The sequence below is a fragment of the Ornithorhynchus anatinus genome, chromosome X3 (genome assembly GCF_004115215.2).
Source record: "Ornithorhynchus anatinus isolate Pmale09 chromosome X3, mOrnAna1.pri.v4, whole genome shotgun sequence".
Classification (NCBI taxonomy): domain Eukaryota; kingdom Metazoa; phylum Chordata; class Mammalia; order Monotremata; family Ornithorhynchidae; genus Ornithorhynchus; species Ornithorhynchus anatinus.
In genome coordinates, this window is record NC_041751.1 from 8,700,115 (window position 1) to 8,719,485 (window position 19,371).

Consider the following 19,371-nt stretch of genomic DNA (forward strand, 5'->3'; position numbering starts at 1 on the left):
ACCACTAAATTAGCCCTCACCCTACAGTGCTGTGTTTAAATAGAAACACTGACTTCCAAACGTGAGTTTTAGAAAGGTCCTTCCTAGCCTGAAATCTGTTGCATTTTTAAAGTCTGCATAAATCTGACATCTTTATGTTGCCTGTGTTATCCAAAAATCTAGCAGAACATCTCCCAAGGTCTGCATCTGTATATGCCAATGAGGCTACATGTATGATAGGGTCCTGGATTTGGGATTCTCGGATTAAGGCCCTGGGTGCTCCTAGCTGACAGGGAGTTTTTCAGTGACAGTCGGAGTTGCTATATGTGCCTGCATTATGTAAATAAGAAAAAATATTGTCAAAAAGTCAGGGCACTGTCTGAATGTACCACAATCCACTATTTGACACAACTAGACTTGGTGTAAAGAGAAATGGTTGTGGCTACGCTCCTGACGACAATCTAGCTATTCATTCAACGCAGTGTTTCCTTGATGCAAAGTTCATCAAGAACACAGCAATCACATTACGGGAGAACTGCTTATGGTTTTGCTAACCGCAACTCAAAGAGTTGAAGGAAACAATCTGAACATTTTACTTATTCAAATATTGTCATATTAATATTCTTCAGGAAAAGGCTTCCTTCACTCCTTTACCTATTACCTTAATGGAACTGAGGAGATACACTGAAGGGACAAGCCAGGATAGTATAGACATGAGGCAAAGATTAATTCATTCTAAATCTCCATTCTGAAGACAGAAAAAAAGCTAAACTGCTTCAAACAAGAAGTGTAAAATTAACACTTAAATCATGTTATAAAACTTGAAATTACAAGTTGTGATGTCAAATTTCAAAGCTATTTTAGAGGATTACTATTGTAAACCATTAAGTTTGGGGCTAGCAATATCATGTTCCATATACTGGCATAGCATACATCATGCATATTTTCAGTACGTGGTGGATTTCAGACTTTAACAAGAAATACTTTGGCAGCCACAGATATGCATTTCTTCCCAAAGATAGAGATCACAAAGACTTAACTCCGTAAGATCAAATATAGGAGCATTCATCAAAGCTTAAGGGCAGAATTCTGGGCTCCATTTAATTGGTGCAGCCTCTTAAGCCTTGTCCCAACTTTCCCCATTTGTGGGCAGGAATGTGTTTGTTTGTTGTTACATTGTACTCTCCCAAGTGCTTAGTACAGTGCTTTGCACACAGTAATCACTCAATACAACTGAATGTATGTATGAATGAATAATAATGTGTGTCTGGGGAAACAAAGGAAATTGGCAGAAATGGTAACAACATTGTTTCATCTGAATTTGAGGTAAAGAGAGCAAATACTTGCAAAAAATAAAACTCTTAGTACTTGACTTGCCTGAATCTGAAACGTGGAAAACTAAGAATTTTTTTATTGTTTATTTTTTGCATATTCTTGGTGACAAGTCTTAAGAGTGGATGGATTCAAAAGCAGAATAGAAGTAAAGTTTTTCTAAACTGGTTAAAATGCATGACAACTGAATTTCTTTATTCCTAATTTTAGAGCCCTAAAAAAGTTAATTTTTGAAAAGATGTTTTATATGCTCACTAATTGTTTGCGATAAAAACAAATTCGTATACAGGAACAACCATAGGGAAGAAAATGTGTTCTTTGGGCTTTAAAATCTCGCTCTCGGGTGGTCGATTACCTTCACTGTCACATGCATTCTCTAATGGATCTTAGAGATTTAGGAATAAGCTCTAGGAGCAATCTACCATTTTATCATGAGATGCGGGGATGAGCCCGACTGATCAGAGACGAAATGAAGCCAAGCACACACCCTTTGTTGTTGTTTTTTGAGAAATAACTACCCAAAGATAAACAACAATTTAAAAATTGAGTGAAAGAATAATTCTGAAAATGGTCGAGTGGGCCACTTATAAAGCCACAATCTCTCATAGTGATATTGACTCTGGCTGTACTAAATCCACAAAAATAAACTCCCTTCTGTGTACTCTACGATCAGACATAAAACTGAGTTGCACTGCCCATGCTATCCAAGGACAGTGTGCTGGAGTATTCAAAAATAGCTGTCGTTCTGGACTCACTGATAGAGAAGAGTCAATAAAGAAAACTGTTTTTTAAGCATGTCAGCAGCTCAATAGCAAAAATAGACCCACCATAATCTTAATCATTCTAAATTCATGAAGTCCATTAGTGTAAATGCCTCATATGTAAGCAAACTCAACAGAGCATTTAACAGAGCTCTCAGAGAATTTCCCTGACTGCCTCCTGAAGATTCAAGGAGATGGACAGGAGTGAAGAAGACAGCCGCGTACTGGTTTTGCATAGAAAATGACACTGAAAAAGAAGACAGGGAAGGTCAGATGCATGTGGGTGATCTTTTTCTCTGGTTCCATATCTCTTCCTGTACTGAAAACAGAGTATTAGGTGTAAATCTAATAAATAATTAGGTGTAAATCAGTGGAAAGAGCCCGGGCTTGGGAGCCAGAGGTCATGGGTTTGAATCCCAACTCTGCCACCTGTCAGCTGTGTGACTGTGGGCAAGTCACTTCACTTCTCTGTGCCTCAGTTCCCTCATCTGTATAGCCTCAGTGTGTCTATAGGGGGATGGCTGTACACCTCAGTTCCCTCATCTGTAAAATGGGGATGAAAATTGTGAGCCTCATGTGGGACAACCTGATTACCCTCTATCTACCCCAGTGCTTAGAACAGTGCTTTGCACATATTAAGCGCTTAACAAATACCAACATTATTATTATTATTAATAATGTCCACCAGACAATGCCAACAAGCTGATTATCTTGAATTTATCCCAGTGCTTAGCACAATAATCGTCATATAGTAAGAGCTTAATACATATCATTATTAAGAAACAATAACACAGTGTAACATTAACTGGTTTCAAGTAGCAGTGGTTGTATTTTTACTTCAAATTTACATAATGATATAGATTTAAGATTTCCAACGTGATTTAACTTGCTTAGACTGGTTATTCCATCTAAGTATTCACCAGCAATTCATCAGCATTAATTTATTAGGGGTTTAGCCCTATGAGTTAGAAGGACTATATATTCATTTCACAAATGGTTAAACTGAAGTCCTAGGAGAATAAATTATTTAAACTACATTTTGTGGCCCATAAACAAATATATGATTAATTAGAAAAAATGCTTGCTTATTCCTCACACATACCTCTCTGAATGCATTAAATCATTCACGCTGCACATTATGATTTTTCCAATGAACTTAATGAAATTGTATTTTAATCATTGTCTATGTTTTAAATGCCAACATATTGGATAAATATCCAGACTGATTATTATTAAAACCGTGTTTTTCAAAGTCTGAGATTATTCATGCTTTTTTTCCCATTTCTTTTTTCTCAAATTACTGATGTTCAACCCTCGATTGAAGCTGAACGAAACTATCAAACGTAACTTCTATTTCCACACCTCTTCTGGAAACCAGCAGCCCTTTTGCTGAAAAGATGTTTTTGAATGGAAGACTTTCACACAGGTGCTAGCAGGGGAAACCAAGAGGAACGGAGGCCACAAGAGACTCAGGTGCCAAGAACAGAACCAAATGTATTTCTGGAATTCTAACAACTTGAGAGCTTTCCTCTCGTTTGTGATTTGATGCCAACAATGCTGGACATCTCCATTCTGAACACACTGTTTTCCCTAATTCTAGTGTGCTTCAATCAACTCTATCACAATCTTGTCCATCTTGTATTGACATTTTCTCCAGAAGAAAAGGTTAGCACCTGCCTCAACTCAGCTTGTCTGAGGACACCAGGCCTAAGAAGCTACTGAAAATTAAGCTAGTGAAAAACACAACCTCTGTGTGTATAGCCTCAGTGTGTCTATAGAGGGATGGCATGTAAACCTGTACACCTAAGATGACCATAAGCTTACATTAGCAAAGTAGGATATTTCAAGAAAGTTCAGGGACAAAGGATCTGAATTATATACTAGGAAGAACAGTTTTCTGAGCCATGACACCTCCCGCGTAATCTCACCATAGTCAAAACCTTTATATTGTAGGTATGTTGGTGATTGCATTTGCTCAGGCAGAAGACCAGGTTTGTAGTCACAGCTAGAACTTAGTTCATGCTATAAACTTAAAACAAACGCACGCTTTTGTTTCTGCAGCCAAAGCCAAAGAGAAAGGAGGTGCCACAGTAACATTTTGGAAGGGAGCAATCAAGTTGCTGTTCATAATCGCCTCAATTGCTGCTTTCTATCAATCAATCAATGGTATTTATTGTGCAGATCACTGTACTAAGTGCTCAGGAGAGTACAACAGAATAGAGTTCATAGACACATTCCCTGCCTACAAGGAGCTTTCAGTCTTGATGAGGGATGAGAACTTGCCTTACCTGCCCATTTCTTTGGCCATATGTATCACTATATGTATCTCAAGCAAGCATGAAAGCAGTGCAGGATTTGAGGAGCAGCAGCCTGGCAAAATGGATAGAGCAACTGTACTAGGCCCTTGGGAGAGTACAATATAACAGAGTTGGTAGCCACGCTCCCTAACCACAACTGGCTTTTCCAGTAGTTTCACCAGAATTGAGTGTGAGACATTTTTATCATAAAATGGCATCATTAATAGTCAGGTCTTGGTACAGCAAATATGTTAGAAAACCAGGCCACTGTCAAAATAGGATGTTTAACAATCGTTGGCAGAAGCTCTGTCGAGAAGGGAGCTTGGATGACAAACCCTATAGTGCAGAGCGGCTGAATGTCCCAGAATAATCATCATAACTGTGGTATTTGTTTAGTACTTTCTACATGCCAGGCACTGTTTTACGAGCTGAAGCTATTTGGATATTCTGGGTGGAGAATGGTGGCTATGCCCAAACCTGGCAAAGTCCCAAATCCCAGGGATGGGGCCAAGTTCTCCTCAGGAAAAACCAGGAGAGGAGATTCAGGTTTTGCCTTGCTGTAATATCCCATGCTTCTCTGCCACCAAGCCAAAAGAGTTTGGACGTCAGAAAGTATTTCTGTCTGCTTAAACCATATTTGGGTGAGAGGAAAGATAAGTCAAGTTCATTTGGGGTGATTTTTAGGCTAAATCCTTTCTCCAACCATGGCAGTAAACTTTTAAGTGGTCGCTTGGCTGAAAAAGGTAGTCAAACAATCAATCATAGCTATTGAGCGCTTATAGTTTGCACACCGCTGTATTAAATGGTTGGGAGAGTATAATAAAAAAATAAAACAGACACATTTTCTGCCCACGATGATCTTATCAACTAGAGGGGGAGACAGGCATTAATATAAATGAATAAATTACTGATCTGGGAAATACGTGTTGTGGGGCAGGGAGAGGGGATGAATAAAGGGAAAAAGTCAGGTGACGCAGAAGGGAGTGCAATTAAAGGAACAAAAGGCATCGTCAGAAAAGGCCTCTTGGAGGAGAAGTGCCTTCAATAAGGCTTTGAAGATGAGGAAAGTAATTGTCTGTTAGATATGAAGAGGGAGGGTGGTCAGGCCAGAGGCAGAATGTGGGTGAAGCGGTTGGCAGTGAGATAGACAAGACTGAAGTACAGTGAGAAGGTTAGCTTAGGAGTGAAATGTGAGGACTGGGTAAGAGAGTAGTGAGGTAAGGTATGAGGAGGTAAGGTGAATTGAGAGCCTTAAAGCTGAAACCTGAAATTGATGAGATTGGCATTTGAAGTTTTGAACTTCAGTAATACTAAATATTTCCTTTGAACGCACAATGTTGGCATTTTCTGTAGTTATTCTTTCCAATTTGGGGTGCTGATTAAATCCCAATTTAGGTCATTATCTTGTTAAGGAATTTGGGTCAGCCATGGGCTCTGGCAACCTTCACACAAGTCCCAACTCAGTTACAGCTGGAGGATTTGATACCATATTTTCCTTGGATTGCAGGGTAACAAATAATTTTAGCACTAATTTGGAGGAAAACTGCTAAACAGTCCCAATTTCAATGCTGTAAAACAAGAGCTTTGGAGTCTAATAGTGTTAAAGGTCTTTTCAATCACAACCACATCTCGAGAAAGCTCTCACCATCAGCAGATGCAAAGTCTAACAGCTTTCATCATCTAACTAGATAGATGTATCTAAGTTCTGCCTTCTGCATCCCTCAATAGCTTGTAATCTCTGTAGTTTCCTTTCCAATCGCTCTACTAAATTCCAAACTGTGCTCTGCCCACAAGGAGTGCTCATTTTAAGCAATAAAGAGTGAATCCCAAAGCCTTTGGAATTGTATTCACATGCCTTTCTCTACAGATAGTCTCCCACACTGTTTCTCCTTTTCCTCCCAACCATTTCTACACAGTTTGAAAAGTATTTTTTATTCTGTTCCCAGTTTTCCCCAGGTGACAGAGCCCTATTCTTTAGAAATCACTAGTAGTTTGTAAATGTCAAAAATACATTGCCCCTGACTTCTCTTTATTTCCTTTCTCTGCCTCACTTTATAACTATATAAAAAAGAAATCAACCAAAAAGCAACCGCAGAGTGTTCACAGCCCAGCGTGTGCTATGACCTCTGAGGCTCTGTTTGACTATCTACCGTTTGCCACTGAGCTGCCTCAGCCTCTTGTTTCTTCTTCCTTCACCACTGCTTTCCTAATAACTCTATAACACACTATGACATAGGGGGCCTGTGCCACAGAAATCTCAAGGTCTCCAGGTTGCTGTTAAAAAGAAAAAAAAAGACCAGCCGTCAATTCAGAACCTGTAATCTCCTCGTCTGACCAGTGCGAACTGGTCAGAGAAATGTATTGAATGCAAACACAAAATAAAATTTATAAAAAGGTATAGTGAAACCTTAACTGCTTCAAAATTTTCTGAAAATTTTTATGGTATTTGTTGAGCACTTAGTATGTGCCAGGCACTTTTCTAAGCACTGGGGTAGATATCAGGTAATCAGGTGGAACACAGTCCCTGCCCCATATAGAGCTCATAGTCTTAAACCCCATTTTCCAGATGAGGTAACAGGCACAGAGAAGCAAGGTGACTTGCCCAAAGTTATATAGCAGGCAAGTGGCAGACTCAGATTTAGAACCCAGGACCTTCTGAGTCTCAGGTACGTACTCTGTCCACTAGGCCATGCTGCTTCTCATATTTGGATATTTCTCTTGAATGCCCACTATATCAACAAAAACTCCTCACTATTGGCTTCAAAGCTATCACCTTTCCCCTTCTTAACCTCACCTCCCTTCTCTCCTCCTACATCCCAGCCCACACACTCCGCTCCTCTAGTGCTAACCTTCTCACCATGCCTCGATCTCACCTGTCCCACCATCGACCCCAGGCTCATGTCCCACCTCTGGCTTGGAATGCCCTCCCTCCTCAAATCTGCCCAATACTCTTCCCCCCTCCTTCAAAGCCGTACTGAAGGCTCACCTCCTCCAAGAGGCCTTCCCAGACTAAGTCCCCCTTTTCCTCAGCTCCCCTTCCATTCCGTGTCACCTCGACTCGCTTCCTTTTGCTCTTCCCCTTTCCCTGCCCCACAGCACTTGTATATCAATATAAATAAATAGAAATATATATATTCTATTCGATAATATTTCTATTTTATTCTATATTTCTATTTATTTATATTGATGTCTGTTTACTAATTTTGATGTGTATATATCTATAATTCTATTTATTTATATTGATGCCTGTTTTACTTGTTTTGATGACTGTCTCCCCCCTTCTGGACTGTAAGCCTGGTGTGGGCAGGGATTGTCTCTCTTTATTGAATTGTACTTTCCAAGTGCTTAGTACAGTGCTCTGCACACAGTAAGTGCTCAATGAATGACTGAATGAATATCCAAATACTACCAGCAATAGGGCACACATATGCACACACTGAATTGTACATTCCCAAGCGTTTAGTACAGTGATCTGCACACAGTAAGCACTTAATACTATTGAATGAATGAACGGACTAATGCACTCATGCAAACAACCACACACACGGTCACCCTTGGCCTCATGGTGCCTACAATATAATCATAATAATAATTGTGGTTTCTGTTAAGCACTTAGTATGTGTCAAGCACTGTAGTCAGCACGAGGGTAGATACAAACCAATCAGATCCCACATGGGGCTCAGGCAGCATGGGACTAGGAGTCAGAAGGTCATGGGTTCTAATCCTGACTTTGCCACTTGTCTGCTGTGTGACCTTTGGCAAGTCACTTAACTTCTCTGTGTCTCAGTTCCCTTATCTGTAAAATGGGGAACCTAATTATCTTGCATCGACCCCAGCGCTTAGAACAGTGCCTGGCACATAGTAAGCACTTAACAAATACCATAATCATAATTATTATACAAGCTAATCAGATCCAACATGGGGTATCAGGAAGCTATTATGTTTATTCTAGTAGTAGTGATGACAGAAATTTTGAAAATGTACACCTTTTACCTGGATAAACAGGCATTTCAAAGCCACCACTTCAATGTAGGAATGTTGACTGTATGAAGGCTGATTTGGCAGGGATGATAACTGACAATGAAGCTTCTTTATATCTTTTCCAACTAAATCTATGGCAGGCTTCGAATAGGGAGTTGGAAATGGAGATTAATTGTCTCATCAGGACAATTTAACTAATATAGGCTTCTGTTGTCAAAGTCCTCTTGTGGGTTTCTTGACTAAGGGTAAAGTAATAGACTTTTACATTAAAGTGTGAGTCATTGCCAAAGGTCAGGAAGTACTGCATCTGCCTATGAGACACAACTTCCTTGTTAAAATCCTATAATTATAAGGTTATTTCAGTTACATCCTTCACCTTACACTACACAGACCCAAATTTATACAAGATCTGGCAGGAAATATCACGGAGATAACGTTTCTATCTATCTAAGCTTCCGTTGGATGTCTCAGTTCCATTTTTTGAAGAGGGAGAAGGACCGAGATTCATGCCTCAGATACAAAAAGCATGACTTAGAATGCTAAGGCTTAAGTGGTGGAGCCTAATTCTTTGTTCTTATTAGAGTCAGATTGTGTACAAGGCTGGCATTCAGGGCAGATGTGCTGCATCGTTAAGGGTTCTTCAGAGTGTGTGGGCATGTATATGTATGGGTATATGTAAACACAGAGAATAAATGCCAAATGGGGACATGGACCAGCTCAGGCATACACGAAGAAAGCATGTGAGTTTCTTATTTCTCCACTGTCTCCACATATTTGCATAGGGCTTTGCCTACTCTCATTCTGGTTGTCAGTCAGCCAGACTATCATATTTATTGAGCGCTTACTGCGTACAGAGCAATTTACTAAGCGTTTGGGAGAGTACTGTAAAACAGTAAACAGACAGAAGTCTGTTTCCAGTTGCTGTAGTGCAGGCCAGGCCAAAAACGTGGCCCCTGCCATCCATCAGCCTCTTTCCCTTCATTCCAGTACACAGATCAAGCTGAAGGAGGGGGGGGAGAGGAAAGAGTCTGGAGGAGACTCTCCTTCTCCCTTGGCTCCTAAGACTGGTATAAATCCTCAAAGAACAGGAAAGATTAAGTCAATTTTTAATCCATTTAGCAAGATGACCTATTGGGAAACCAGGAATGCAAACTTCCTGAAAGCATTTTTGAAATTAAAACATAGTAAAATGTAGCAAATTACATTGCAAATAACGCTGTATATAATGTCCCCATTTAGAATATTTCATAGATGTCCTACCATCTGTAATGTCTGCATTAGATAGGCTGTACTGTTAGTCTATTAGATAGATGGATATACTTTAGCCATTCCATGGCTAGAAGCCAAGCGGAGTACAGCAACTTCAAGAAGGTTGTGGTTTGAAAGTGAATTCTTGAGTGTAGACCCCTGTCCTGATTGGGTCCGTCTATTAAGTAGAAAACTGGACCATTTCTAGAAGCATCACATTTGGGGAGAGAATTTTAAAAATAGGAAAAGAATGAACTCATAGATGACTTCAGATGAAGAAAGTAGTGAGGAAAAATGGCTAGAAGTATAAATTGAAGAATGTACTGATGGGAACAAACAGGAGGTTAGTGCTTGATTCTGCTGAAGATAAGGGATGGACTAGGGTGAGAGTACAAGCAGTAAGTCTGACAGAGAGGTGGAGCACAAGAAAAGGTTAAATTCTTTGGGTCGATGTCAGCCCTAGAAAAGATATTATTTAAAAGGGATTAAAATATAAAGCAGGGACTCCTATAATATATAATGAAGTGTTCGAGACCAGTTTCTTTTTTATCCTGGAAACATGCAACTAAGTAAAAAATGTATTTCTTGGAGCTGAAACAAATTTCACACTTCCTATTTACAAGCAGCAACGTTTTTAAAGATGTATGATTTTTTTGCAATCAGAATTTGCAGCTAGGTCAGAATTATTTATGAAATATTAGTTATAATTATAACTGGATTTCTAAGGATGCCATGAACAGGTAATCAGAGAACATAACTTTTCATTCATATCCAAATCATTGTTTCTCCCGTCTAGTTCAACGACAGCCTCGGTGAATACATAATCATGGTTCTGTCCTGTTAACTTGAAGGCTATGACCTCTCAGGCAAGGAATGCTAGGAGCTAACCTAATCTCCATAATAATTACCTTAATGATGTGTTAATTTAATTGCTCAGATGAAATCCTTAGATTCGATCAGTATTAAGGATGACCATCTGAGAAATATCTAAATGGAGCACACTTTTCTGAAGCATTTTTTTTTTTCTTCCATTTGCTCCCTAAATGGGCCATGTTCTCTCACGTTCTCCAAAGCAAAACTTTACTGACCCACTACCTCAACTAAAAACATGGAGTGCGATTCTTCCTAACCTTTCTCACTCTGGGCTCACTCAGCCATTCATTAGCATTTAATCCAATCCATCCAATGCAAATAAGCACATGAGGTAGATCACTGACTACAAAAGTGGCTTGCACATATATCAATAACCTCCCTCCTCTGAAAATCACATTCTTCTAATGGCAAAAGCATCTGAAACTTCTCCGCTATTGGCTTTATCACTGCTTTTGGCTACCAACCCGGAGCGCCTCAGGACTGAACCCATGGCCTAAACAGTCCAGAAGCTGGATAGGAGGATAAGGCAGATGAATGGCAGAGTTTATCACTTGACAATTAGGTGGGTAGGCAATTGGGAGTCTTGTTATCTCCAAACTTCCTGATGAAAAAAACCCACCCAGCTTTAAAGTATAGATTATAAATTACTTGCCTATTCATACTAATGCCCGTCTCCCCTTCTAGACTGTAAACTCGTTATGGTCAGGGAAAATGTGTCTGCTAAATTTGTTGTATTATACTCCCCCAAGTTCTGCACACAATACTCTGCACATAGTAAGTGTTCAATAAATACATTTGATTGATTGGCTGAAATGGGAAGCAGAATGGCATAGTGGCCAGGGAATCATAAGGTCACGCATTCTAATCCCGGCTCTGCCGCTTGCCTGCTGTGTGGTTTGGGCAATTCACTTCATTTCCCTGTGCCTCAGTTACCTCAACTGGAAAGTGGGAATTGTGACTGTGAGCCCCATGTGGGACAGGGACTGTGTCCACCTCATTTTGCTTGTAACCACCCCAGTGCTTAGTTCAGTGAATGGCACATAGGAAGCACTTAACAAATACCATTATTGATTATCATTGTTATATCTTTGTCTGCTGTACGACTTTGGGCAAGTCACTTCACTTCTTTGGGCCGCAGTTTCCTCATCTGTAAAATGGGGATTCAACCCCTGTTCTTGCTCCTACTTTCACTGAGAGCCCCATTTGGGACAGGGAATGTATGTCCCCTGATAAACCTTTATTTACTCTAGCGCTTAGAACAGTGCTTGTCTCAGAATAACAAATACCAATATTATTTATTTATTATTATCCATGTTTGGGGGGAAAGGACTCTTTCAGTGCTTAGTGCAGTGTCTGGCACAAAGTGCTTAAATACCATAATTATTAATTTTATTTACCTTTATGTAGTGTAGTTATGCTGGATAGTGGCTTTGTCTGCATGAAGCAAAACAAAAGGCCATGGACAAGTTTTAACAGAGCTAATGGTGTCTGACTCGTCAGGCTGCTGACAATGGGGAAATTAACTTCTAGTATCTTTTGTTCAAACTCATAACTGATGAAATTAAACTGAGAAGGCAAGTAGTTTGGAGTCAAGATTGAGCCCTCATCATATTCCCCAGATTGATGGTTGTTGCCCAGAGTGCTGGTGAGCCTATCATTCCCCCATTATAATAATAATAATAATAGTGGGATTTGTTATGTGTTTACTATGTGCTAAGCACTGTTTTAAGTGTTGGGGCAGATGTAAGATAATCGGTTTGGACACGGTCCCTGTCCTACAAAGGTTCACAATCTAATTCCCCATTTTATAGATGAGGTACCTGAGGTGCAGAGAAATTAAGTGACTTGCCCAAAGTCACACAGCAGGCAAGTGGCAGAGCTGAGATTACAACCCAAGTCCTTCAGACTGCCAGACCTCTGCTCTAACCACTAGACCACGCTGCCTATTTCCTTGGGTCGACCCTGATGCCTTCCAGGACCCCTACAGAGGCTCAGGGTGGTAAAACTCTGAAATGCTTCCTGCCAATGTCAGACCTTCCTAAGGCCAAGCAGGGTTCCTGAGTTGAATCAGATATAGGCTGTAGCTTCACAGATGATGAGTTTATCTTCCTGGCACAATCCTTGCTACAATAACGGGGGATTGCCCTGTACAGATTTGGGCCAAAAGCTAATACTTTTCTACCCAAAAGTAATCCCGGTTAAGCCACTTGTCTGATGCGTGGCCTTAGGCAAGTCATTTAACTTCTCTGTGCCTCAGTTCCCTCATCTGCAAAACGGGGACTAACGGGTCAGTGACTGTGTCCAACCCTATTACTTTATATCTATCCCGGCACTTGGAGAAGAGCGCCTCGCACATAGTAAGTGCTTAAGAAATACCATTATAATTATTACTATTATTAAAGAAAACATCTAAATTTTCCAGATTTTTAGGTTTGCATATTTGTCCTTGAGTTGGTTTTCTGGATTTTTCTGGCAGAAATGCTTTGGAGGCATTAACTATCCTGACGGCTCAAGCCAAAGTGTGTTTTATCATCCATTTTCTGGACAATTTTCACGTGCAAGTGGACACGCCCTTGGCAGTTTCACCCAAGGGGAAAGGGAACAACTAGCACTGTGCTCGAATTGTCCTGCCTATTGCTCACATCAGGAGGGTGTGTTGTCATCAGTTTTGGTGTGTTTTTGCTTCTCATGGCATTTATTAAGCACTTACTATGTGCCAGACACTGTACTACGCACTGGGGTAGATACAAGCTAATCAGGTTGGACACAGTCCATGTCCCACATGGGGCTCACAGTCTTAATCCCAATTTTACAGATGAGGTAATTGCTTTCTGAGTTTTACAGTAAACAGTTTGGTAAAATCCATTTCTTTCCACTCCATCCATACTAAATCAGAATCACTTTTAGAAAATCATTTAGGTAGAATGTTTTAAGTTTCCTCCATAAAACTACTCAAACTAAATTGTTTAAACCACTTCAACCATCTCACCCTCTAGCTTTCCTGCTTGGTGACAGAACTGTAAAAGCTTTCAGTTGGGGGAATCTGGGAATGCAGAGTAATAAACAGTTTGTAACTATAGGGTTTTCATTCTGAGGATTTAAACAATGGAAACTGAGTCCTGGAAGCCATCTGATACGGTGAAATGGACATTTTAACAACTACTTCCTTAATGGATTTTACTCTGAATAGCCCCCTGGGATATTTAATAAGGAGTCACAACCAAAGTTACATGACTTATATGCAAAATTATAAGTAAAATGTGCTTGAAATGCACTGTTGGAGAAAATACAAACCTCATTATTTTGGCCCTGCCTTATTTATTGGAATACATTATATGGCTGATTTTGAGGCTCCGCTGAAAAATATGGGATGATTAAACCTCCTTTTTGTTTTAAAAGAAAAATTACCCAGTTGCTTGAATCGAAGATATTTTGTTCTATTTTTATCACTCTGCAAATGAAATAACTAGCTGCAGTTAAAGCGCAACAATTAGTGGAAACGAATACGGGCCATCTGTTTGGTACCAGTTACGATATAAATTCACTGGGGAATGCAGATGCATTTATACCTTCAGTCAGTCAATCAGACAAGCAAGGCGGGTGTTCTGAACAATTAGAAAACACAGATTAGTCTCAGAACCAGAAAGATGCTAACTAGAAGGTACCAAGGATTAACACTACAGAAAAGTCACTCTTGTAAGATGAATTACTTTTCAGGTTTAAGTACTCTTTATAAACTCATTAACCAAATGAATAAATCTTAGGTTCACAGACTAAACTGGCAGTCATTTTAATGAGACTACCATTTCCGTTTTTAGAGAAGAAGGTCCAAAATAGTTCCTCCTGAATGCATTATACCTACACGCTGAACTCTAAACAGCCTGACCCTTACTGTAAAAAATTAAAGCACTCACCACACAGCAGAAAATCCTGAATCTGTCAATGGGTATTCACAGAAGAACCATAAACAACTGAAAAAGCTCACTGTCTCTTATCAAAAGGAATTTTTGGAACCAAGTACAGATACAATGGAGAGCAGGAATAAATGTAAATTTCCATTGTTAATCTACATATACTTTACTGTACTGTTTAGATACTTCATGGCTTTCTTGGATAATGTGGACAGAAAGAAGGCAGGAAGATTCGGGTCTGAATGAACTGTATAAAAGCATCCTTCTGCAGAGCTGATGAAGACAGATAAGGAGGTCTATTCTCCTTGACTGAAGAAGCAACACCCCTGAATTCCTTAATTCAGCCTCAATCTTCATGAGGACCTGACTGCATTTGTTAAAAAAGAGGGTGCTTGGCAAAGCACTTCATTAGTAGGATCTGGTTTCCCAAATTCTGCATTCAGTGGGGCTGGAAACCTGATAAAATGAAAAGCTCTAGACTGTGAGCTCGTTGTGGGCAGGTGATGTCACTGTTTACTGTTGTGATGTATTTTCCCAAGCGCTTAGTACAATGCACTGCACACAGTAAGCACTTAGTACGACTGAATGAAAAGCAACCAGCAAACTCCAGCTCTACCACGAAGAAACATCCTGCTCCGTAGGGCAGAAAAACAGTTTAATTACCAGAGATTTCTGCTCTACGCTAAAGATCCATCGGTAGATGCCACATCTTACCGAGTTAATTGGGAGGTGGGGCTTTTCCAGTGAGAACAAAGACCGTGCTGAGTGTTGACTGGAGAACGGGAGAAAAAGTCTACCAAAAAGCGATAGAAAGGGAGTGAAGTCACTTTGGGGTTCCGGTGTCAATATTACTTGCCACTGGTGTGGATAAGAGACTTCTTTCATGTTTGAAATCACGGCACATCACTAGTGCCTAGCGCTAGTGCCTTCCGCCATTGGGTTGGGATTTGGAATACCTTATTTCTCGGTCCATTTGTGTGTTGAGTTTCATAGAAGCCTTTGGGCTAGTCACCTATCGTTCATGTGCTTTGGGATGGGGTTAATATCTTTTAAGTTTCTTTGTATGATCCCCAACAGCCTAGAATGGAAAGCACTGATATTGATATATCTTCCTGTCTCTGTGCTACCACTTAAAAATATATCCCCTAACTACTGTATGTCAAGAAGAAAAGTTACATAATATTTTTAAGTCCCTGGGTGTCTGGAAGCTATCCAGTGCTTTTCAACCACTTGCAGTTCTGCAGTCTCCACTGCTCCTAACCGGGGTATATATCATGATTAAAAGATTTACTCCATCCACATACTGAACTCCCACCAGCTACCAACAGGTATCCTGTTCACAGACCTGCTGTGAGTGTGGAAATGTGTGAAAGATTGACCCAGATTAGATGAGTGTGAACACAGATTGCTTTCCTAATTAGGAGAGAAATAGGGTCCCATAAATCTGGAAAATTTTAATCACTGTGGTTGTTCATTCTTTCGGTGGTATTTAGTGAGTGCTTGTTGCACACAAAGCACTGTTATAAGCACTTGTCAGATTACAATAAATAGAAATGATTCCAATCCCTGCCCTCAATTCAGTGGAGTGGGTCTGGTGGATGGACGCGATGTTCAGTGAATGCCTTAGGGTGTGGAGGGGTGCTGCTTCTTGCTGCTGGAGGCCCCAGGGCACGGGGCTAAATCTATTCCAGTTTGGGTAGCCAGATACAGCCACCCAAATTCAACTTCAATACTAAACTCCATTCTGTTAAGCGAAAAACTGAGACCTCGATCGTTCTTGCAGTGGAAAGAAATCTGACACTTAAAAAACTTTTAAAATGCAAATAAAGAGCACATCACTTCATTCTTTGAAAATCTCAAATGGCTCCCCATTGATTCTTGAATAAAACCGAAATTCCTGTCCAGGAACTTCACAGCCAGCTCCTTCTTTCTCATCTGCTCTCTTTTCCCACTACATCCTGATAATTCTGGTTCTTCATTCCTCCCAAGCACAGCAAAGGTAGGTTCTGGATATGCTGTTCTGAAGTGGATTCAACTCTGCTGTGGTCAATATTGTTAAAGAAAAGCTTTGCAATTATTTTTCTATGACCATCAGAATTTCTACACATAATAAGAATACTAATGTAGGATCAGAAAGGAGCTCAACATCGATAAAAGTCTGCTCCGATAAATTTTGGAGAAAGAACAGGAGAAGACGGTTGTTCCTTTTCTGATGATCAGCTAAAAAGTGATTATCAGAAAACAAATGAATGTGGCATCCTTCTCCGGCTTGTTTATTCTTTATTAAAAACAAAGCCCCCGTCCCCTTCCCTCAAACACTACTAAGGTCTGGTTGAGTCCAGACGGGGATCAACAAATATCAATGTTGATGTTATATAAAATGAATGCCTGAATAACTCAATTTTAATATCGATAATTGCTTATGGATTCACAGAGCCCTCTTAACACTGATAATCATTTTAAGGGATCTGTAGATCACTCTAGTCACCATAAATTCCTTTAGCGCTAAAATACCTCTCAGACTACTCTGTCGTTAAATGGTAACATGCCCATTTGGGGATGCTTTTTAGTATACTGCTGTTAAATTGAAATGCTTCCAGCACCCCTTTCGCTTTCGAGTTCACATTCTTTCGAGATAAGCAGCAATCCAAGACACAATATAAATAGCCAACCCTCCGTACCTGCGGGTTTTGTGAAACGGACATCTCTTCAAGGGAATCTTGACCACGTGCTCCCTCAGGCCCACAAACAGGACACTTTGACTGTGTAAAATCTGCAGACTTCTGATGGGCTGCTCCCTCTGCCTCTTGGGGAAGAGTTCCATTTCCTCAAGCAAGCAGCTGCTGGAAGTCTGATTCATAGGGGCGAGCACTTTCTTGATGGTGCCGTAGTCTGTAAGGGGAATAAGAGGAGGGAGAATTATTCATAGCTAGATACATAAGCAAATGGTACCTGGCTGATGTCAATGAAGAACAGCAAGGGCTCTTGGTTTCTTCTCCCCATGTAGGGGATTTTCCACCTCTGGAGGTGGAGACAAAAGAAAGGGAGGGTGCCTCTACTGCTCAAAATTTGTCACATCCCCTGGAGTCAGTGAATTTTCTGTCCCTTAGTGGCAGAAGTGGTTGGAATAGGGAATGAGGGAAGGATGAGCATCAGGACAAAGCCTTGGCTTTCGGTCCCGGAGCAGCCATGGCAGGGTTCATCATCAGCTTTCTGGTCTGGTCTGAAACTGAGCTATAGCCAGTCATCACAAAGACCCAGGAGGACAGATAAACTGAGTGGCAAAAACCATTTAACCAAGTCAAGTGCCCAGAGGAATTTCATTCTTCTATTTCTATCCAGGCAGAGGTTGTCAAAATAAGTGCTGGGATTAAGTGCTGTTAGTTATGTGGGAGGTGAGTGTGGTAGGGACCAAGGAAAAAGGAGATTATGGTCAGTTGATTTAACTGTATATGTTCTAAGAAATGCAAGGAGCAAAAGTCACCACACAAATTCCATGCTGACTGGTAAAAGCAGAGAACATCTAATGTTGGACTGGCAGGAAAAAAATTACAGCCTGAGGACTACACAGCTCATTTGTTCATGTTGGTGTATTGAAAAGGTTGCGATGGCCTTAAGTGAAAGGATGTCAAATATTAATATCTGAATCTCTCACAAATATACATCAGTTGCCTTCACTAAGTATCAAAGGATATCAAATATTGAAGACTAGTTTCATTACAAAACCACAAAAAGAATAATAATAATAATGATAATGATAATCGTCATGAGCTTAATACGTGCCAAGCAGTAGACTGGAGGAGATGCAAGGTACTCAAGGTCCGTTTCTGTCCCTATCTAGGAGGTAGAGCAGGCTTTGAACTCCCATTTTACAGATTAGGAAACTGAGGAACAGAGAAGTGAAGTGACTTGCCCAAGGTCACACAGCAGGCAAGTGGCAGAGCTGCGATTAGAAACAAGATCCTCTGACTCCCAGGCCCAAAATCTGCCCACTAGGTCACTCAATAGAAATTTCACAGAAATTGAGGTTCCAAAATTTCAAGCTTTTCTGGTGTTTAAAAAAAGCTCTTTCAGGATGATTGAATGCATAGTTGGAGGAGAAGAGGTTACACTAAACACACTTTTCAGCATGAAATAAAGTTTTGTTATTTATTTATTTATGATACTTTCTATGGATGGAATAATAATGTGAGCATATATCTAGATTAACAGCCACTTAAGATCGTATGTTTCAAATTCCCTAAGAGCCTAAATAAAAAAACCAATGTCTATTTAAAAATATTAAAATTCATTGGTTAACAGTTTTCAAAGTAATGCCTGGGTTTCTAGCTGAATGACTTACATGAAAACCATGAGGAACTATAAAACTATTAAAATTCCATAGAAAGTTATTTTTCTAATCCATTTAGCTGATGTCTAAATTCTTCAATTTCTTTCTCTCAAATCAGTACAACATTCTTTCTAAGTATTCAGGGCAGTAGACCAAATTTTGCTGGGTTTGATTTTTCCTACAACTCCAGCAGTGGGAATTGCAAAGTGGCTTCTGTCACTAGTAAGCAAGTGCATGCTAAAGAACAGCAGTAATAATAATTGAAGTATTTGCTAAGTGCTTGCTACATGCCAAGTTACTGTTCTAAGTGCTAGGGTAGATTAAAAAATAACCAGGTCCCACATGGGACTCACAGTCTAAATAGGAGGCAGAAGAGGTATTGAATCCCCATGCTGCAGATGAAGGAATTGAAGCACAGAGAGGTTAAGTGACTTGCCTAAGGTCACACAGCAGACAAGTGGAAGAGCTGGGATTAGAACCCATATCCTGTGATTCCCAAGGTCTGAGCTCTTTCTCTTAGGCCACTTTGCTTCCTTATTGTGGGATGCCCAGTAAAAATATAGGATGCCTTCAATGGATGAGAAAACATCTCTGAAATATTTACACACAAAAAAGGATTTGAAGCTGCAGATCTTAAAGTTGTACTGGAGAAGCAGTTT

The 19,371-nt window shown here is 40.1% G+C and overlaps 1 protein-coding gene across 1 annotated transcript in view; it reads right to left on the bottom strand.

Annotated features, from left to right (window-relative positions):
- Positions 1–19,371, bottom strand: part of SEMA5A (semaphorin 5A) — a 366,908-nt gene that overhangs the window by 71,576 nt on the left and 275,961 nt on the right. Inside the window, 1 exon segment of the mRNA XM_001519071.3 lies at positions 17,064–17,274. Within this exon segment, the coding sequence (XP_001519121.2) occupies positions 17,064–17,274 (211 nt within the window).